At 37.2% G+C, this 22,533-nt stretch overlaps 1 protein-coding gene across 2 annotated transcripts in view; it reads left to right on the forward strand.

Moving 5' to 3' along the window:
• PDSS2 (decaprenyl diphosphate synthase subunit 2) overlaps positions 1-22,533 on the forward strand; it is a 110,834-nt gene that overhangs the window by 66,693 nt on the left and 21,608 nt on the right. For both annotated transcript variants that reach the window (XM_059468973.1, XM_059468972.1), the window contains exons 3-4: positions 2,029-2,227; positions 18,438-18,512. In XM_059468973.1, coding sequence (XP_059324956.1) covers positions 2,029-2,227; positions 18,438-18,512 — 274 coding nt within the window. The remainder of the gene's footprint in view (positions 1-2,028; positions 2,228-18,437; positions 18,513-22,533) is intronic.

Consider the following 22,533-nt stretch of genomic DNA (forward strand, 5'->3'; position numbering starts at 1 on the left):
TTTATGTGCTCGTCACTAGGGATCCCCATATGTCCTGGGATCTGCGGCAGGCGGAAATGGCAGAGCTCGGCGGCGGGAGCAGAGGGCTCTCGTTGCTATTCATAGCAGGTAGCTCGGCTCAATCTGCCCAGAGCAAGTCTGTTTAATGTTGATCAGCTGTCCATCTGATAAACCGAATTGATACGGACATTTCCTCCAAGGGCTGCCCTGACAATGACAGCAGGAGCATCGGGATGTCTTGTTAGTCTTTTTCTCCGAGCTTGAAAATTTATTAACCCTTTGTTAGAGACGAGCCAAACGTGATTACAATACTGCGACTGGGTTATGTGAGTTTCTACCTCACGTCTTTGAAAAGCAGCCTCAACCTTCAGATTTATTGTCTACATGGAGAATGAATGTTTGGTTTTTGAATTGTTTTTGTCTGCATGGAGACAACAATTTGTGGATTATAAAGGCAGCTTTTAAAACAGCTCAGGGGGGTTTTTTGTGCTTGGCAAAATACATCGGGAACCTCTATTTATCCTCTCCCTCTGCCTTTTGTTTGCTGCCCAGGCCGTATGACCATCCCATCTCTTCTCTCTTGCTAATTGGCACCAAGCACTGCCCTGAAACACTTGCTGCTGGGACTGTTCACAGGTCACATATATTTGGGGCAGAAGGTTTCTTTAGATTAATATGGTTTGGGGCAGTTGGAACACATGTGCACCGTCCAGAGTAAACAGAATTAATTTGCTCAGCACTGTGCTATTACTGAGGAAGAATCTAACCTGAGCGTGTACCATCTGGTATCTTTGTACATGAAGGTATGGATCAGTTTGGTTACTCAATGAATCGGTGTTGGCCACTTCTGAGTAAGCACAGAGAACATAACACGCCTTTGTACTATGTTGTAATTAATTAGAACTTTAAGGCCTTTAGTCATCTGTTTAATTGAGGGCATGGATTGCATTTTGCTCATATGTGAAATCTCCATGGCAGAAAGGGAACTGCTTGAGTCAGAGAAGATGTGAATGTGCTGAAGATTTTGTAAGAATGAGTCCTGTGTGTATCTAGCATTAAAAGGATGCTCCAGAGCATTGCTGTTTCCCCCATCCTTTGGCCCTGCTCAGTTATTGTGTCTGTTCAGCACCCCATTGTCGTTCTGAGCTAAGGTGACATCTCTGGGCTTCTTAGAGTGACAGTCACTGTTGACGGCTACAGGATTGAATTGTGGGAGAAGGGGGGAGGAGAGGGCTGTGCTAATGACTCTTTTCTTGCCTTTTCCAAAAAAAAAATAGAGAGCAAGCCTCTATGGAATAACCTCTGTGATAAGCCTCTCACAGGGGTTTGTAACCCCTAAACTGAGAATGTATATGTTATATGTTGGAGTTAGAAGTGATTTGTAAACCTATCCAATAAAATTGGCCCCTTTGCTAGATAGTCACCTTTGCTTCTGACTAAAACCACCAGTGAAATATCATTAGTACACAGTTCTAAAACATTCAGCTGTTTTTCCTCTCCTGCCTGAACCCATCCCCTTTGGTAGTATTGAACTGCAAGGTATTCTGTTATTAATTTAACTCTAATTTGAGCAGTCATTGACTGCAGCATTCTTACATTGTTTGGATTGGCTTGCTCAGGACCCCCCTGCTGATATGTCCTTTGTTTCTTTCTATCATTACTTTCTGCTTGGCATTTTCTTCATGTCAGTGTCCCTCAAGCTTCTGGTAGACAAAACAGAAAAAAGAAAGCACCCGTGAGGACTATATTGATTATTTTGCTTTATTTTGTGAAAGAATTCAAACAAAGGGCAGCATTCTCCCAAGTGGAGCCTGTGGTACCTGTGGTTTGCCTGGAAATACTTAGTGACAGTTCTCTGTGTTTGACACCTCCTGGTTGTGGCTTCTAGAAGTACATAGAAGAGCTTGCGTGATAATTAATAAAATACCTGTTTAGCACATATGGTTGTTTGTTTATTTTCACTAAGAATCTCTGTTCTACTCATAGCATCAAACATAATTGTGCTTTTTCTTTCCTTCTTTCTTTCAGTCAAAGAAGTCTGGCTGAGATCACGGAGCTGATCCATACTGCCTTTCTGGTGCATCGTGGCATAGTAAACATTGGTGAACTCAAGTCCTGCGATGGCCCTCTGAAGGATATGCAGTTTGGGAATAAAATGGCTGTTTTGAGTGGAGATTTTCTCCTAGCAAATGCTTGCACCAGCCTTGCACAGTTGCAGAATACCAAGGTAAAAAAGAAAAATTCCTCTACTGCCAAAGCAAGTAAATATTAGCAAGTATTTTGAAAGAGAGACCCCCTAAAAATCAGCAGTTATGTATGTATATATGGAGCATCATTTAAAAATCAGCAGCCTTACCATTATAGCTGTCAGTTTGGCAGTCTGCTGTTGCTCTGAATGTGTTTAACAGTCTCCTATGGAATTACTGTGATGATATCTTCAGTATACATTCTGAAGCACTGAAGTAATGGATGGGTGGTCAGTTTGGTGAGTTTAAGGCATATTCATTACATGTCAGGCTACAACACCTCTGGTGTTGTACAACTCCCAGCTGAAGACATGTTTGGTCTGGGTTTTTTTGTTTTTTTTTTTTACTTTGTGCTTTGTGAGAGGTTTTCTGTCTTAGATAATTTGGGGAGCAAAAGGCTTTACTGTTTTGTCTCAGATGACTTTTTGCTTTTAATATTGTTAGGGATTTGGATGTGCCTGAATATTGGATTGCCCTACTAATGTGTATGTACTGGCTTCTGAAGGACAACTGCAATCCAACTGCTTAGACAAACTGTTTGAAACTTTACAGGGAGATGTTTTTGATGAGAAACAAATTGAGTATATGTATTATCTTAGAAAATGAGATTGATAGAGACATTAAGAGATCCTTTCTCTAGTCCGTTCTTCTTTTTGCCAGATAGAATCAGCTATACAAAATCATTCTTGATCCACATTTATCTAGATTGTTCTTAAAACCTCCAGTGGTGGAGAGGGATTCTTGGGCATCCCTGTGCCAGCCTAGTAGCACCTGCATGAATGGCTGAAGAGCTAAGTGTGCCACTCCAGTGGAAACAGGAAACAGTACGTTTTGCAGAGGTGCTTTTCATACATTTGAAGATTGCGGCCATGTTGTAATGTAGGATAAATGTTTGTCATGTGCAATTGTCAATAATCAGCATCGTTGTAATTGTCAGCCTGAGTAGTCTATTTTTTTTAGATTATCATGCTAAATCTCCTTGTGGTAGTAGAGTATTTCTGTGCTCCTTTGATCATAAGTATGACAGTTTCTCTCAGAAGTGGTGTCATTTTCTAGCACAGAGCTGAGATTCAAGAGAAGAGACAGAAAATTAGATGTCAATCTGCTGGAATAGTGGGTTAAGCCATTATGGTGCTAACTTGTAGTAAGTATTAGGAAAAGAAATAAATAGTGCACACCATAACCGAAATGGGATGTAATTGATTTTAGTAATTATTATTAATTTGTATCAGCTGTTTTTTTTAGTACCCTGTAAGTTTCTCAAGACAGACCAAAGGATTTAACCCTACATCAATTTTCTGTTTCAACATAAGAGGAAACTTTTGCAAAATGTAGCAACTATTACTTTGGGTTTAGTACATCATTAAGTATTGCAGCAGGAATGTATAATCCCTGAAGACTTGCCAGGAAACAAGCCTACAGTGAAATGAAGCACAAGTGCAAAGAAATACTTTTTTTTTTTTTAAAGCAATCATTATACTGCATGTTGGAAAATTCTGCCAAAACATTTTAGCACTTTTTTTCATTTTTCTGACATCTAAATACTTTCATAGCTTCTACATACGATAAGTGGGATGCCATTATGGAAACTGATTGACTTAGTAAATTATTCTTTTTCATACGTCTAACCCTACTAGCAAAGTTAGAAAAATTGAAGTACAAGCTATAGAAATCTCTTGACAGGTGCAATGATTTAAACATACTGTATTTATTCTTTTGTAAATGAGGAATTTTCAAATCTGGCATCTGTTTTTTAGCAGTGTGAAATAACTGTGACTTTTTTCCTTCATAATGTTTTGTGTTCTTTGATGTAAAAAGTAAAAATCACAGTACTGCTTTTTTTGCTGGCATTTAGCAAATTGACTATTGAAATGAGCAGCATTTTATCATGCATCGTACTGACCATGGTAGCCATAACCTCCATAGACATGCATAGCTATTGTGTAGACCAGAATTTAAATTAAAGGGGGTTTTAACATAACTGAACTCTTTGCTACCAGGATAATTTTATTGTCTGTTAAATTCATGTCTGAGCTTGTATATGATGCATTTATCTCCCTGCTTCTCTCGGGGCTGACAATTAGATGTGAAATTCTGTAGTCGTAATGAAATGCAGAGCTATTTTATAATTGCCAAGGGTAAAATTAGCAAAGTCAATTATTTTCCCTTAGGCTTTTCCCTGTAGATATTAAAAGGCTGCAAGGTAATTGCCTTAGGTAACACTTTGATTTTTAAATAACATTAAATATAGGAATTGTTGTTGTTAATTCATAGTAATTTTCTTCTTCTTGCTACTGTTATAGAATATTACTGTAATGATGTTAACAATAATCAAGGCTCAGGGTTTGTGTTTTTGGGGTTTTGTTTTAAACTAGTGCTCATATCTCTCATTAGTTTGCTAAAGTTATGCCAAAGAACATTTTGGGGTGGTGTATTGGGTTTTATGGTTTTTGATCTCTGAGATACAAGGACTCTAGATTGCTTTAATTGTCAGTTGGAAAGCCTCCTGTAAGGTAAACTCTGCTGTTGTGCTATTACAAAATCATTGCAAATTTTGGTTTTTGAACACTTAACAATTCAGAAGAAAGCATTCTCATTTTCTGCATTGTGAAATCATGGTACATTAATTATGAATACAAAGTTGGTATCAACTGAGGCTAAAAATATTGAAGGGCAGATGCATGTGAGTGCTACGTTTCTGTAATCGTGGCAAAGTCCTACATCTTTTAAGTTAATAAAAACTGTTGAAAATGAGCACTAATTTCTTCAAAAGCCTTTACAGTACAAAGCATTATATTGATAGATGTGTTAACACTTCTTTTGTACTTTTTGATCACCTTATATAAGCTAACCTTTTGGATGGTGGCTCTTGGCCTGCTGATTGCAATGATAAATTATGTTGTTGATTGAAAATGATATGGATAAAACCTTACTTCAGAACTGCATCCTGTAGCAGATTGTTTATTGTTAATTCATGGATTTTAGAACAGAATTGAGCCCAAAGATGAATTGATTTGGGATCTTTTAGTAGTTGTTATATCAGCAGTGGAATGGTGAACCTTTGGCAAGGAAGGGCATGTTTGTGTTTTGCTGCTTAACTAACAATGCAGTAATGTGTGGTGATGTGCTGACTTGTTGGATTGGGGTGTGTTTATATGGGATGACAAGGTTATTTTGATAGGTTTTCTCATTTTGAGGCTGCAATGCTCCAATACTAGGATCATGATAAGATACATGTAATATATATGTAGAAGTCATTGTAAATATGTAGGTTGGGAGTGATGGAAAAGTAAATTATGTTTGCCTAACAAAATTGGGTACCTCCCAGCTATCCTGTGGGATATGTGACCATAAGCAGTTTTAAATAAACGTGCTAATAAATTATTAAAATGTGTAAAACGATCTGTTTAATGAATGGCTCTTCATTGCCATCTGAAGACAGTATGTCTTTAACATTTGTTGTCTTGCTTTGCGTAGCCAAGGATGTGGGGATGAAACTGCTAAAAGCAAATCTTTTGAATAAAAGTCCCTCTTTGACTCTGATAGCAAAAAGTGTTAGTTTTGTCTTTGATTTCTGCTTAAGTAACCTTCACTTCCTATAATATTTTTAGGCTGGCATTCAGATGGAAACATAGCAAAAGTAATAACCATTAATTGGCTTTTTTGTCACCTGTCATGTGGATGTGGGATATGGGCATTTTTACCGTGAGTGATGTGTGGATACTGACCACGATATTATCAAATAATGTGCTTTTTCAGTGTTTGTAACAGAGAAGTTGGAAGAAGCCTGTCACAGCATCAAAGCTGGTGTTTCCTTGAGCATCTGAATCATCAGCTGTCTTACAAAACTATTGAGGAGATGCTCAAAAGGCATAATTATAACCAGTTTTGATGCTCTTACACTCTAAAGAGAGTGATGCATAGAACTTCAGAAGGCTGAAATGGTGCATTTTAGTGCAATGCCTAGAAAATGGTAAAATAATTTGCAAATGCATTTATTGCAACCTCATGAAGTGATAAGAGGGCATCCCTTTGTATATAAAGAAAGAAAACCCACAAACCAGCCAAACAACCAAAACAAAACCACCAAACCCTAACATACACAAAACAACAAAAATAAACCTCCGCAAAGGAAGAAAAAGCCTATCCCAAAACCATGAAGTATGTGGTATGGTAGTGTTCTCTGTGGTTCTTACTGAAATCTTGAGAATTGACTCAGTTTTTCCCACTGTAATTCAGTACCTTCTTCTTGAAATGATTGAACTCTTCACAGAAACACTTCAAAATCTACAGGCTGAAAGCTTGGAACTGGATTTAAGAATCTTGTCTGTCAATGTAGAGCTTTGCCAGAAGACCACATTGTAGAGCATTGTTTTATTAAGTATTATTTGTTCATAAATAAACAGTAGCACAGATGTAGTACTTATGTAATGGATCCATTTCCTTATGCTAAGTTTATGTATTCCTAAAGGCATAAGTGTGCTGTTTATCAAATAAGCCTTGTGTTTACATAAACATCAATAAGTTACTAATTTAAGTCCTCCTATGTCTTCCTGTTGCAACCACCTGAAGGTGCCCTGCACTTCAGATAAGAACTGTTTATTATGAACTATGGTTTCTACTTCTGTAGCATCAGTTGTGGTCCCGTGGGGAAGGCTCAGTTTGGAACTTAAGCAACCTTGGTGTCCAGTGCAGGATATCAAGAATATACTCTTTGTGAAATTGTGCCAGTTGCTCTTTTGAAGTAAATTGACATTTTTGAGCACTGACAAGCAAGCCAGGTTAGAATTTACAATTTTAATTTTTACACGTCATTTAACAGTGTTACTTGTATCAGACTTTTTCATTCCCTGAATGATGTCAAAAGAGCATAAATGTGTAAAAAAACCCCCATCATGAATCTGCCAAGAAATACCCTTTTAAAATGGAAACTAAATGTTAATAGTTGCCATTATAAAGGCAACCATTAGCAGCTATTGGCTTGTAATAGATTCAAATTACCATCCCTCAGAACAGTGCATTTTGTTTGAGGTAAGTAGAGGGTCCTCCTTCTTAAATGTAGTGGAGATGAGTTATTTTCAGAGCAATGAAAGTTCTTTTGAAAGAGAGATTCTTCTTTGCTATCTCTAGTGGAAGATTTGAACCATAAATATCTGCTAAGTATATTTACAGCATATATTTTTATTATATTTTACATAACATAAACAGAGAACTTTATTACCTGAACTTTCCTACTGGGATTCAGTAGCTTTAAGAAGTAATGTGCTTGCTCCCAGTTACAGTGTTCGTATAGAAAACTGAAGCTGGTGATAGAACCATTTTTGAATCTTTTATATATTTTTAGTTGTTTTTAACTCTTTGCTCCCATATCGACTTTCTTTTTCTTCCCAATACAAGCTGCTGCTGGAGATGAGTATCTTTAAAATGATCAGCTTACAGAGCAGCTGGGTGACAGGAATTTGGGGAGAAGCAGAGATCAGATTAGATCAAATTTGATTAAGAGGCAGTTTATAAAGTTTGATAATTGTGTTGTCTTCTTGAGGGGAAAAAAAAGAAGAAAAAAAACCCTTCAGATTTTTATGTGGAGAGCTGATTAAAGAGCTTTTCTGAAGCCCTTTATCATGTCTGGCTTGGTGCACCTTCCCCTGCAGCACTGTTTGATGATGATGTACTGGACAAGACAGGGAGTAGGATAGTATCTATATTGTTGAGTGTTTTTGTTTTAATTTAGTATTTTAGAATGCCACAGGGGTGTGTCTCAAAACCAGACATTGCTGAAACATGCCAGTGAGTTTAAAGAGCTCTGAGCTGATTTATGGAAAAGTACACTTAAGGAACACTGCTTTGTCTGGATGCTGGGGGGGAGAGAAGAAAACCAAGAAAGAAGTCTAATGTTTTTGGACCCTTAAACTAATGGGAGGTGACACAGGGCAACATAGCTAACATGACTGAATTATTACATAATAAAGCTCTTCCTTAGGTGACCCTGAATAAGCAGTTCCTAATCTTAAAATATTGAGATACTGAATATTGTCATGCAACTTAGCATAGCTTTTATTGGAGAGTGCAAACACACTCTTAAATACTGAGAAATGCATAATAATTGATAATTATGTATGAACCATAATGAAGAAAAGTTTTATTTGTTATAATTATTATATTTAGATGGCACCAAAATGTACTAATTTACATATCCTTTGAGAGGTAAAATTAGATTTCATTTAACTGTAAAGTAAAACATAAAAGAGATGGTAATTGAAATAAACGTTATGTTCATTTAATGGACATGTATTGGTTTTTCTTCCAAATGTTCTCAAACAGTGAATTTTCAATAAGTTTTATTTACTGAAGTTTTATTGACAACCATATGAAATTCCTTTAGTAGGAAAAAGGCAATTTTTGTTATAGTTGGTGAAAGTATTGAGGCATTAGCAGGGGAAAAAAATCTTGTGTGTTAGAGATAAAAGCTTAAAATCCATTGGAATCAGTACCTGGTAATCAAATGTTTCCCACACCACTGCTGTAAAACTTTTGCCTAGTATTTCTGCTGTCATTAGAGACAACAGCTTTTATGATATTGATGATGACAATAAAACTGTGGAATGATGCTAGTGAGTCTCCTAATTACTGCATTGTACTCTTCTCATGGTCTCTTTTGATGCTTGTGTCTGTGGAACAGTGTCTTGGCAAGTGCATCTTTTGCCATTGTTCTCAAGAAGTAGCCCCTCAAATAACACCTGAGCAAATGAAGCATTCTGTTTTCTGAATAGTGCACAGGATTTTTTCTATTTAACATTTGCTATGTATAACCAGTAATATAATTGAATATTTGTAAAATTTCATTACCTTAATGGCTGTGGTTATATTTTTGAAAAGTAATCTTTTAGAGAAGTTAAATCAGAGGATTAGGTGACACAGTTTATTAACTTATTAATTAAATTAAAATTCTAAAAATTAGACTTAATGTGTAATTGGGATAATGTTAGAAACAGTCTCCTTTTAGATCAGTAAGAGTCCTGTTGCATTGCAATGAATGCCAGTTTGAGATTAAAACTGCTTAACTTTGCCTTCATTCCTAATCAGTGCATTCCTCAAATAGATTTATCCTTTACCTTAGTGGCCTTTTGCACCTGTACTGGTTTTTAAAGCTAATGCTTGTGTTAATCTTTCCCAAAGTTAGTCTCCATGGGGGTTAGTATATGACTGCATGGAAAGAGTATATTTTTCTGATTCTTGGCCATGGCACTACTGGAAAATTTTATGCTTAGATTTCAATCTGTTTTCTGTCCTCCCACTTCTGCATGAAAAAATACTTCTAAAAAGACAGAGCGATTTCTGCCACTTCCCTCATGGATGTCTGTAACTTCCACACAGTACCTTGTTGCAGAATGATTGCTGCAGAACATGGAAAGACTACAGCTGAGACTGATAGCAGAATATGTCATCATAGGTGTGGTTGTATCATCAGTCTAGATTAAAGTCTTTCCCAAAAACATGCTGCAAGAATATTTTTAAAGCATCAGGGCATGGTGCTGTTGAGAACAGAGTTGTGAATGTTTGAGATTCTGCCTCAATGTCGCATTGACCGAGTGACTGACGGTCTCAGGAAGTTTTCCATTCAGTTCTGGTGAATTTTCAGTGGCCTACCAAAGATCTTTACACCAATTTGCATAAAGTCCATGAAATATTCTTGCCTCTGAATCATCTCACTAACAATCTCCTCAACTTACATCTGAATTCACCTTCTTCATAGTAGCAATCAGACATGTCCTTCTGCTTCTCTGGTCTGCCCAGCAGGCCGAAGTCAATGTTTACTGCTTGAGTTCGTCTTGAGTTCATTAACCAAATACCTGTCATTATTCCAGGTAAATATTGTCTTCCTCGGGGATAAGCTGCACAGCTGCTTCTAACACCTGATTTAGTAATTCTTTGTCTTATAGAACTGCTGTTTGCCTGATAATTAACAGAATGGTCTGGAAAATACAGATATGCCATCTACATGAAAGAGAGGGCTTTTCAGAGATGACTAAACATAAATGAAGATAAAAATTAAAGAAAATGAAGAAAGGCTGAATCTGATGAAAGTCAAAGGTCATTCAACATCTCAAGACAATCACTAATGAGTTCTGGGTAGTTGGGGTCTCTTCCTCTTACATTTGCTTCCTTAATGTGCAGCATTGAGTTGGTAGTTATCTAGTGGGGAATACAAATACTTAAAGAGTCAGAAATATTTACAGGCTTAAGATATATATGTGCATATTAAATATGTATATGTGTGTGTTTATATCTGTGTGTATATATATATATATATATATATATATACTTGTATATATATACATCTAAATTTAATTGAATGTTAAAGCCAAATGTTGGAATAAAAGTTTTTTCTTTTTTCTGAAGTCAAACACCCTCACTTTTCAGAGAAATTCCCTTTGAAAGATTTAAGACAAACATTAAAAAGTGTCTAGATTTAATCTTTCTGTGACTGTTGACAAGAATATGTATCCAAGATCAATACCAGAATAGTAGCAAATAGATATTAAAAAGAAAACAAAATTTATTCTAAGAAATTGAAACAATGAAAATTTTTGAGTATATGATGTTATATTCTGCATGAGTTGCATACTGTGGGAAAGGCCTCTCAAAAGCCAGCAGTTCTGCTACTTCATTCACCACTAAATTACAATAGGTATTGGCACTGCCTGCATTTCTCAAACAGAGATGTTTGTTACAGCTTTTTCTTTCACAGCTGTGAATAATCATCATGGAGGAATTCATTGCTAAATAGCTTTATCCCTTACACAAATTATAAAATTAAAAAGAATTTTCACAGAGCAGGTATATGAAATGAGAGTACCAGTGAAATTTCTTCAACAAAAGCACTGGAAGAGGCTGCACAGGGTTGAGTCACCATGCATGGAGGTCTTTAAAAGATGCGTAAATGTGACACTTAGAGACATGGTTTAGCAGTGGGCTTGAAACTCCTGGGCTTAGTTTGGACTTGATGATCTTAAAGATCTTTTCTAACCTAATGATTCTATGATTAGGTTAGGAAAGGTGATGACCTCCAGAAATTATATTTGCAATGTCAGCTTCATTCTCTTTATGGCTGAAGAAATGGAAGATCCTAAATTTTGTTTTCATGGCTTTATTTGAAATCTGTTTCTCAAACGTAGGAAGATTCCTATTGAGTGTGTGTATGAGGATCAAATGCAATCAGATCTGTATTGGGTGAAATGCTGTCCCAGTATTAGCTGAAACAGACCTATTTTGTGTGTGAGTATTTAATATATACTAACTTTCATCTTTGGATGTAAGGGGGGTATTTGGTTCTAGAGGTGGATTTTCATGACAGTTAAGGCAGTTAATATATAGTTTTACAGGACTGGAGGTTATAGTGGCTGGTATGTAATCAGCTGTACATCTGGAGTATGGCTTCAACAGACAATACACTTTTAAAAAGTGAAAATATATTTTTGTCATGATTTGATTGCAACTGAAGGCTGTTAGCAATAGTAATAAGAGTCTGAGACTAGTCTGCATAGGCTTTCTTAGTCTCCCAAGAATGTAGCTATTTATAATAGGGAAATCTACTCCTAGTACAATCAGTAAACCTAACTCTTACCTAAGAGTGTATTTGTCAAATACAGCTGTGTAACCTTGACTGTATTATTTCAAAGGTGAGGAAAGTTGTTGTTGGTGCTGCAGATGTAAATATGTAAAATCAGCTGTGGTCCTCCTCCAGAAGCTGCTGGTGTCAGAGAATGGTTGAGGTTGACAGGGATCTCTGGAGTCTGTGCAGTCCAAAGCCCTCATTCAAGCAGGGTCAGCTAGAGACAGTTGCCCAGGACTATGTCCAGACAGACTTTAAATATCTCCCAAAATGGAGACTTTGCAACCCCTTTGGGCATCCATTGTTGGATGCCCTCACAATAGCCTGTTTTCCTGTATCCAGGTTGCATTTCATGTTTTCATTTGTGCCTGTTGCCTCATCCTGTCAGTGGGCACTGTTGAGGAGAATTTGGTTCCCTCTTCTGCATTCCTTCTCATCAGGTGTTTATACCCATTGTACTGCAGGAGAGGCTAAAATCGATGCACCATGTAAGTAGGGCAATAGATTATATATCTTCCCTTCTTTTTTCACTGCTGTAAAGCTTGTCTTTAAAATGAACCTTTCTGTGGCAGCATTTTTTGTAAAAGTGCTGTAACATCTGGAGTGGTTTCAGTGTAATAATATGGTAAAATGCATAAAATTTTAGCAGTAATATAAATGAGTTAATTGTAATTTTAATCTAAATGCTGATGTATTTGACTTCTGTTGGCTAGCAAGAATATTGAATTTCTCAATGGACTGTATCTGCTTGTTAATATCAGTGTTTTGAAATTCAACAGCATTTCACTTGGAGTCTAGAGTCTGATTGCTGCTATCCCAGGTAAAGGAGGTTGTTGATTTGTTAGTTTAACAAACATCTGCAGCTTCATTAAGTTGATTCCCTCTGTCAGATGCTAAATGGACTTACTTCTGATTCACGTTTATTCAGGTACAGACTGTTTGAAATAGTAGATGCTACTTGCAGGTACAATTTGTGTTATTCACTTTAATCCTCAGTTCCTCTGTGAACATATCCCAGTTTAATGGTGGTCTGCAGCAGCGTGACTGGGAGCAGCATTTTATAACCATGCTTTCCTGCACCACTTATGGATGGGGACGTGTTTATATCTACAGAACCCTGTAGTCATTATGCCTTCTTTGTTCACTGTTTTATATAGAACAAAATTGTAATTAAATTACCCATCAGCAATCAGGTATTTCTCTAACCTGGGCCACTCAGCAACAGTTGTTCAGCACTTCAGTGCAAGGATCTGCTGCTGTGGATCTGCAAAGGTATTAAGAAACTGTGTAAGGTATCATGTGGAAGTAGACAAGGAAAATTATATTTCTTCTGTTGGTTATGTTGTCCTTAAGGAAAATGACTGAATTATACACTAAAAGTCTTTACACTGATGAAATCCAATTCTGTAGATAGTGCTGCATCAGCATAAAAAGGGTAACTTAACACTGGTGAAAATCCCTAAGGCAGACTGACCTTAAGGTAGATATTTAACAATATTGGCAGTTTTCAAATTGACAGCTGCTGATTATTTGTAACGTCTTAGAAGCACCTTTTTAACAAGTAGTAGGGTTGGATGATATGTTTACACTGTATTGTTATATTGTAGTTTGCTACTAATTCATCATTAACAGAATGAAGAAAGCCATAACTCTGTTTTCCAAGACCACTTAATGCTTGAAAGGCAAATCACTGTCCTTTTTGTGTGTTCACTAAGAAGAGAGAGCCAGATCCAAAAGACAGTAAAGCTCAAGATGATTTCAAACAATAAATCCAATAGGATTCAATAAACATTAGATTAAAAAAACCCATTCTCTAGGCTGGCACGTTTGATTACCTGTATGACTAATGGTGTTTGAGGAGATTGCCAGGAAAGAAAATTGAATTTCACTGTTCTTGGAACTCCTTAGAGTTTTCACTCCCCCCTCCCCCCACTTTTTTTAAAGGCATTATTGAACAATCAAAATCCAAAATCAGCTCTCTTTGCTGAGTTTTGGCTTTAGCATCCTAGTGTTGCAATGGTTTTGGGTTAGTTTCTGTGGAATTTTTGAGTGTTGGAGTATTTCTCAAACTAGTGCTTCTTTGGGGAGGGAAGTGCAAGCTGAAGGAATTTTTATTTGTGTATTTAATGGTTCCTGACTATCTCATTTTCTTTATTTCTGTGGAGAAGTCCTGCTACATTTTCAAATCTATGCATCAGCATCAGGATTAGGATCTGCCAATAGCAGATGTGTGAGGAAAGGATATTGTTTCAACATAAGGATGGAAGGAATTACTTGTGGTCCTTCTCGGAAGGAATTTGGCAAAGCTGTGAAAGTTTGTCAAATAGAAATTGTGAGGGATGAAGAACAAAGTTATATCCATTGCTCTTTTCTTCCTAGTGCTGCTTCCTGTCTTCCCACAAGAGCTTCATCCTTTCTGTGATGTTTCCATTGAAAATATCCAGTAGAGTCTGGAGAGACACCACATTGCTACTCTGAAATAGTGTAATCAGTTCCATTTCAGCTGAATTTAAAATAAAATGACCATTCTTTGAATGGAGCTCAGATTCATTCCTTTTGTAAACCAGAAGGAAAACCAGGGAAAAACCCCTAAGTTTTGTATTATGTTGCAGTAAACTTTAAACAAAGTATTTTGTAGATAAGTTAAGAGAGCAAAGTGCTTGCATTGCTGAATTGATGGCACCAATATTGTCTTTTCATCCAGGTTGTTTAAAAACCTTGTGAAGGATGAGTGGGGCTCGAAATCCATTCTTTTTACTGTGCTTGATAGGGTCTGAATCATGTCTTTCAACTCTGGAGAAAGTATTGTACCAAAATGTGTTCTGTGGTTTCCCTGCATTCCTTCTAGCACAGAGTTTCACTTCCATTAAAATACACCTCTTTTTCTCTAGACAGAATTGAATCTCCCTTGACAGTCAACTGCAGTCATGAACTGGGCTGCTGTACCTGCAACAGTGACCATGTGCCCCATGTGACACCATGTGTGATGCTTTGGGAATTCTGAACTCTTATGCATAAGTCCTCAGGAAAATACACAAAATTCTGATTTCAGGAGAATGAAGGAGGACATTCATTAAGTCATTGATTGGATTTCCTGAGTAAATTTACTTCTTCAAGTAATAGATAGAAATTTTGAGCTTGAGTAATTAGATTCAAAGTAAAATTAAAGAGTCTTGAAGGGCTAAAGCTGTGCCTTTTTGATAAACAAGTTAGGGCACCAGAAAAAGGTAAATTAAATTTCACCAAATTTCTGCTCTTTAACCCTATAGAACTCTTCTGGGACTGAAACACAGCATAGTCTTTTGGACTATTTTATATTTGAATGAATTGGAGAGGTCAGAGCATGTGTTCTACATTGCTGTGGAATGAGCAATCAAATGGTTTCGTCCAGAATTTACACCATGTTATCCACTTAGTCTGCCTAAATAGTAGGAGAGATTTTAGCTTTAACAATCCATCTCTTTTCCCTGTATTCATCCTAAACTGATGGCCTTTGTGTTGACTTTTTAAAAGCAGAAGAGATCACATCCCTACAAAAAGTGTTGAAGTAATTCCACCTCAGGAAAAAAAAAAAAAAGACATTTCAGAACTATTGCAAAGTGTGTTTAAAGGGTGTGGAATCACTTGCATGTGCATTTGTCACCTGCAAGTAATGGGTCATCCCCTGGGCAATACCCAGTCATGGGGATACTGGAGGAGCAGAAAACAGCACTTTGGAAGATGCTGATGCAGAGTAGAAAATAAAAATACAATGGAAGTTTGTTTTCTCTCAATGTGTGGTTGCTCCTGCTCATCCCGAGGAACCAGGCTTCTCAAAAACCTGTTGAGGAGTGGAACACAGTGGGAAGAGAGATTATGAATAGGCTGCCTTTGGTATCTTTTGGATTTGCTGTTTTCAAGCACTAATTCTGGCAATTCTTTCTTCTCTTCCCTCATCTCTGAACCTTTTTAAAATGGAGCTCAACTGTCAAATGAGAAGAGAAGCAGTTGAGAGCATTTCATTTTTCATCTAACTTCCTCTCTCCTCAGACTTGCATCTCAGAAATGTCAGCACTGGTCAGGCAGAAAGGCAGCAATGAGAATAAGACAGCTTGGATAGTTTTTGCTGCTCTTATGCTGGCAGACTGCATGATTTTCTGGAAAATCAGTTCACTGTTGCCATTTTCCCCTTACATAAAACAGTAGGGAATAAATTTAACAGGAGATGTTGATTGCTTTCAAATTTTCTGATGAAAAGTGCTGCATAAGAGCTAGACACTGTATCATTTCATGAATACTACTGAATCTGTAATAATTTTTCTTCCTCTGTCATTTTGGGATGCAGAGGAAAATTGCCTGGTTTCCTCGTTTCTTGTTTCTTTCCCCAGTGCTCAGGACCCCAGGCCACTGATGTTAAGCAGGAGATACTTTTCATAGATCAGATTAAGGGTTGGTGAGGTAACAGAGCCTCATGCAAGCATCCCACTGTGCTCTTGAAACTGGAATTTCATTCCTGGTAGTGATCTGTATAGCCTCACATTACCTGAAAAGTATTTTTATATATATTTGGAAATAAGAGGGGTAATATTAATACTAAATTCTCACTCACATATAATGTTCAATATGTGACTAAATGGTATTTAACATAATAAAGATTCTTCTAAATAGTTGTTATGTCATTCTCCTGAGATGTTTTATAAACTCTTAGAGGAAGAGATACAATTGTTCACAAATATTTCACCAAGCTTGTGTTAAGCCAGTTAAAATTGCCTTGGAGAGTAGAGTTGCACTAAAAAGAGGGAGGAGAGGTGGAAAAAAGAAACCCCAAAACAGGGTCCTGCTCAGTCTAGAGTTTCAGGCATGAGAGTAAAAGGTCTAGTTATCCAGAGCCAGCTGCATTGTTAATAGTTCATACTATCACTTTGACATTTAGAGTAGGACTCTGTGTCTTTGTAAATTCCTCTTCGTATTACCAGTGTAGGTCTCTGAGCTCAGACCATTTCACAAACCATAACATTTTTGAGTGAGTGATTGATCTGTATTATGTGTCCTAGCCATCAGAAGAATCTGGGGATGTTGCTTGTATAAACTGTAATACAATCTGATCCTGGGCATTTAGTTACAGACTTTCATAGACCTATTGGCGATACTCAGTCCTCCTGGATTTGGGAATAAGGCTTATCTGATACCTTAAAAAAAAGGGGGGGGGGCGTGAGGGTTGTTGTTAAAAAAAAAAAAAGAGCCCCTCATTTTCTCTGTACCCCCCCTTAAATAACTCAACACATCTGGTAACACTGTCGGATCATTGTCCTTTCAGTTCCTTCAAAGCTCATATTGCTACAATATTTCTTCGGTGTCTAGTTTCCTAAAGGGCAATGTGATTTCTTTTTTTTCAGGCTGTTTTTGTAGGTCTTGCAAATTAACCCATATGCATTGCATGAAAAAACATGACTTTTAATCAGCACCATTTCTAAAGTTAGCGCTTGCTCTGTGTATATGAATATGTATATGAACCAGTGTTTAAAAGAAAGAAAACACAACCTTTCTCCTAGTACTCAAAACTAGCATACAAATGTGGTTTTATTATCAAATAAAGCATGCCTAAATGTTAGAATATCTTTCTGTTAGGGCTTTTATCATTTGACTTCTTGTCTTCAGTTACAAGAATGATAAAAATTGAAACTAAATCTTTTAATTCAATAAGAACTACATTGAATTTTAGGAAGCAAAAAGTGGAATCAGATATAGAGTCATATGCATAGGAAATTAAACATTCAAGAAATTAAAACTTTGTGAGCTACCAGAGGTAGCCTTAAGGTGTGCTTATTTGAAATGCCTGCATTTAATTTTACAATAAATCTGAGTATTTTGTTCCAATTAAGACAGTTCATGTGCACAACTTAAAATTTTACAGTAGTTCCAGGGAGACCGTGGACTACTTGTTTTACATTCTGGATCAAGTTCAGATTTTTAGGCTTCGCTTGAATAAAATAAAAAGCCTGAACCCTGAAGATAATACAGATTGATAAATCTGATTTAAACATTCCCATGTTGCAGACTTTCAGTGTATGTGGTACAGCTGAGCCTCAGGCCATGCACTAAATACATCCACAGTGCATTCCCATGGCACCTGAATACCAAATGATCACATTTGAAAGGTTACCTTTCTATGGATTCTGACTTTTCTGTATTAGCCATGAAGATTAGAATTTTAACAGCTCCCAAGGAGAGGTATTGTGAAGTATTTACTTGGCACGAAAAAAACAAAACAAAACAAAGCCCAGATGAGGTACTGTCTCATATTCATGAACTGGGATTTATTAGTTCTGTGAACGTCCTTGTGAGAATACACTCTATAGTTCACACTGTAGGAAAAACAAGTCTTGTTTTTCATTTATATTAACTTAAAACTTTGATAGAAGAGTTACTGTAGTAGAGGTTTTAGCAGAGACATATCACAGAATATATCTCAGTAAATCCTGAAGTCTTTCACAATTAGCTTTCTTCGTGGTTTATCTCTCTGGAAATCTGGCAGTAGCTTTGTTAGTCAATTTGGTGATGATTAAAGATGTAAGGCTTTTTCTCCTTTTCTTTTACAGGTTGTGGAACTCATTTCAAGTGCTATTGGTGACTTAGTTCAAGGGATATATTATGAAAACTCAAAATCATCTGAGGTAAGAATTTCACTAGATTTATGTACCCTAGGCATTTAGTGATATTAATGTGTGACTACTGTAAATACAATGACTTTCTCACCTGTTTAAAAGGAGGGAGAAAGTACAAGAGTTGTTAGTCCTGGTGTGTTTCAGCAGTAGCATCATTATGACACCTGTAAGCTCTGATAGATGTTTCTGGAAGTGCTCAAGGAGGAATTATTTTGTTTTTGTGAGTGCTTAATAGAATACTGTCACGTGTCATTACCAGGAGCTCTAGGCACATCTTACTGCAGGCTTTCCAAATGCTTCCAGAGGTTCCTAGCCAAGGTTCTGTTAGAGGTATTCATTACAATGTTGTCTACATCATTAATATTTTCATATCAAACCTGTTGTTTCCAAGCCCAAAGAGGTTTACACAATGCTTCTTCCTGAATTTATGACATGTCCTTTCTTCTGAGTTTTGTCCTGGAGTGGTAGGAGCGTGGTTCTGTGTTCTTCTCCATCAGAAGTCACTGTGCACGTATTTTCTGATGTCAGCATGGGCCAAGATAATAGCTGCCAGCATTTCGCAACAAATAATATTGTATTTCGTCAAAGGCAATTGCAGATATTCTGTGTTATTGTTCAGCAGGCACAGTAATGAAAATTGGTCAAATCAGATGTAGGTATTTTTATCTTTACTAGAATATTTAAGGGAATTTCTAGAGACCATTCTTGAGTAGGCTTGCATGTTAGAGCAAAGAGTTTTTTTAATTTTCATTTTTTCATTTACTTTCAAACTAGAGATTTTTAAAATTTTTTCATTTTATTGCATGTCTTAGCACATGCAATAAAATCAATAATTTAAAGTTGCCATGACGTCTACAGGTTTTATCATAGCAAGTTTTCAGTCACTGATGAGCACTGTATATATGTGAGTATCGATCTTGCAGTCCGCTGAGGTAGATAGATTCACTTCTAGTGGTGTCGTCTCACGTGCCTTGGAGACCGGAATCCTATGGTTCAGCAGGTGTTGTGTACTGAAATTGCAGCGCTAGTTTACTATTGCTGTGTTGTCATATGTATCAAAATTGATAGCATGGTGAAATGCTGTTCTCATGGGCTGCTGCTGCAGCGGATGCCTGCCCTGATGCCTCTGCCCCAAGCAAACCACAGTGGGCAGGTGGAGAGTGCCACTGCACAACAGCTCTGTGTTCTGGAGGGTGCTGCTCCCCTGGACACTCTCTGTCTCTCCTGTTCTGCAGCAGCAAAGCCATGTCACTAAAACAAACTTTGCTGAGGTGTATCTCATTTTGACTGAAGCCAGGGAAGGGAATGATCACGCTGCCGAGCTGAGTGAGAGCCTCCAGCAGGACAGCAGTAATGGCACACTCAGGAGGTGCCCACAGCTCCTGGGATGCATGGAAAGGATGGCATGCCTGGCATGTCCTTTGGCACCTCTCAGGAGTGGATCCTGGGTGGAGGCATGGCAGGAGGGCAGCGCTGGGAACTTGGTGGTGCTTCTGCACCTGCTGTATTTACCCTGTGTATAAACTGACCTCAGCCTTCAGTGTTGCTCCCAAGGACCATGCTCAGGGTTATATGTTAAAATAGATGACATCTTTGAGATTTTTGCCAAGAATAGTTGAAATGTTGTTTTCCATATTCCAGCAGGTTTCTAAACACAAGTAGATTTTAGGTATATTTAGAAAACACTCATCTACTTCAACTTTTTCATGTGTAGAAGTAAAGCTCTACAGGTTCATCTCAGCAATGAAACTGCATTTTCTTGAAACCATGGCCTCTCTGTAAGTGAGAAATGTTGTGGACTCATTTGGGTTCCTGCCACTGCAGAAAATCCTTATCTTTTCTTCCTTAATCATTCTTTTTCTATTTTCTGTTGCCTTACTGAAGTCCTCCACATGTGTGGATTGCAAGGGGAAGTGTGAGATAAACTAAGTGCAGCTGCATGACATTTACCCTGCCTTGGCCCAGTTACAAATAGCAAAGACTTATTTTGTTTCAGTGACTATTTCTGTCTAAGGAGAGTTGCAAGTACACTGTACCCTTCCTAAGGGGAACCCAGTTAACTCAAAACACAATTAGTGTGGTGGTGTAATAGAGACACTTACATGACAGTGCCTGAAGTTCAGCCTTTATAATGGGTAGTGTGTGCCTTCTGATGAGACCTACAGCAAGTTGTGGCATCTGCTTTAATTTTTTCTGTCTAGTTCTCTGAGAAATTTAGTTCCATGTTATGCTGAGACATATCCCTGCTGCTTTCCTCGCCCTGTTCTGCTGAGGCAGTGTCCCATTCACGTTCTGAACGTTTCTCTAGCAAAGACTGGCAAACAGACTAGTTCAGTTGTTAGTCTGTCTTATTATTTGTGTCCTTTGTGCATCTTCCCTCCTTCCCTAATTGCAATTTGATTGAAACAAAATTATGAACTGCATTTCCCAGAGGTAAGACAAATGCTTTAATCTGCTCCACAACTAAATCTCTAATGTCAAACTTCTTTTTCTTTTTAGGAATAGAGCAGAGGGATGCTTGTAGTGGTATTTTCATTGCTGGGAATTTCCTAAATTTGGAAAAGCAGAAGGATGTCTTCTTACCTTGTTTTTTTTTTTTTCCCTGAGGCAAGAAAACTGTATTTCATATGTTAAATGTCCTTAATGCAGTTGTTTTAAAGCTCTTTAGTACCATAAAATAAATTAACTTAGCACCAAGTTGTTTTGAACTTTGCTGAATGTCTACCTGAATGGTAGACAAAAATATCTCTGCAAAGTTAACCTTTCTTTTCTGAGACCCTAAGTTCATGTTTACAAAAAAAAAAAAAAAAAGTTTCAGTCTTCTTCATTTGGATAACCCAGTAGGAAAGTTCAAAGAATTATTTGACCTAACAAGACTGACCTGGTTTACTCCTGAATACATATAATGGATATAATTATTTGACAGCTCCATTACCACTGTTTTTCCTCTGCACAGCCACGTGCAATCCTACAGCTGTCCCATTTTAGTATATTTTGTTTGATCATGCTTTATCTTTTCTGCATAGGTAAATCATTAGATCTGTGTAAAACCAGGAAAGAAAAAGCAAATATTTAACTTTTTATGGTTATTTGAAGTGACAATACAAACTATGAAGTGTAGGCTTTGACACATCCTGAAGGTTAAGGCTTGTCACTCATGTTCAAAGTAACAAACAGCTGCTGTGGTTCAAGATATTGCATTAACAATATTAAGCTCATATGTTGGACTATAACCTGGAGCTAAAAGGGATGATATGATAAACTATTGCAGTTTTCTGCAATATCCTTGCTCAGCCCAAAATTCTGCAAGTGAAGGACGTTCTTCCCAGTTCCCATTTGCCTTCCCTAAATCTGGGTCTAATTTGGGAGTAAAAATTTTGCCTTAGTGAGTGCAAAGTTGAAAATTGTCTAGTCTGGTCTTCAGTTGTGATTGTGGTTATCTATTTTTAACAAAAAACCCCCAGTGCTCTGAGTCTCTGTTTCCAGCTTTGAGGAGGCTGAAGGTTTCTAAAATGTTTGTTAACTCAGAGAATGTTGTCATATCTATAAAGCCACTCTGTTTTAATATTCCAGATCATTTAACAAATACTGAGGGGGGGTTACTTTAATATTCCTGTCAATTCACTTGACAGGTGTAAGAGATACAAGGAAGCTCAAGGTCAAACAGCAGAATCAAGAGAGGGACTTCATTGTGTTGGCTCTTGTGCTTAATCTTCCAGAATGCTCTTGTAATCTTAAAGCATGGGGGACTTTGAGGAGAAATAACTTGGTTGGGTTTTGGGGATTTTTTTCTTATTGTCAGAATATGTAGCTGATGATAAATGTGCATTAGCAAAGCTCATTATAGTGTCAACATGGGGCTATTATCTTAGACAGGACCATTCCCAACATGTTCCACTGTTAGGAATTTTTGATGCAATTTTGTGAAAGTTGTGCATACCTAATATGTTAAACAAGTTTAAAAAATAAAGGCCTTAGTAGCAAGTACTTGTATCAAACAGTGAATTAACAGGTATTTATTTTAGACCAC

Source organism: Ammospiza nelsoni, chromosome 3 (assembly GCF_027579445.1).
Source record: "Ammospiza nelsoni isolate bAmmNel1 chromosome 3, bAmmNel1.pri, whole genome shotgun sequence".
NCBI classification, from domain to species: Eukaryota; Metazoa; Chordata; class Aves; order Passeriformes; family Passerellidae; genus Ammospiza; species Ammospiza nelsoni.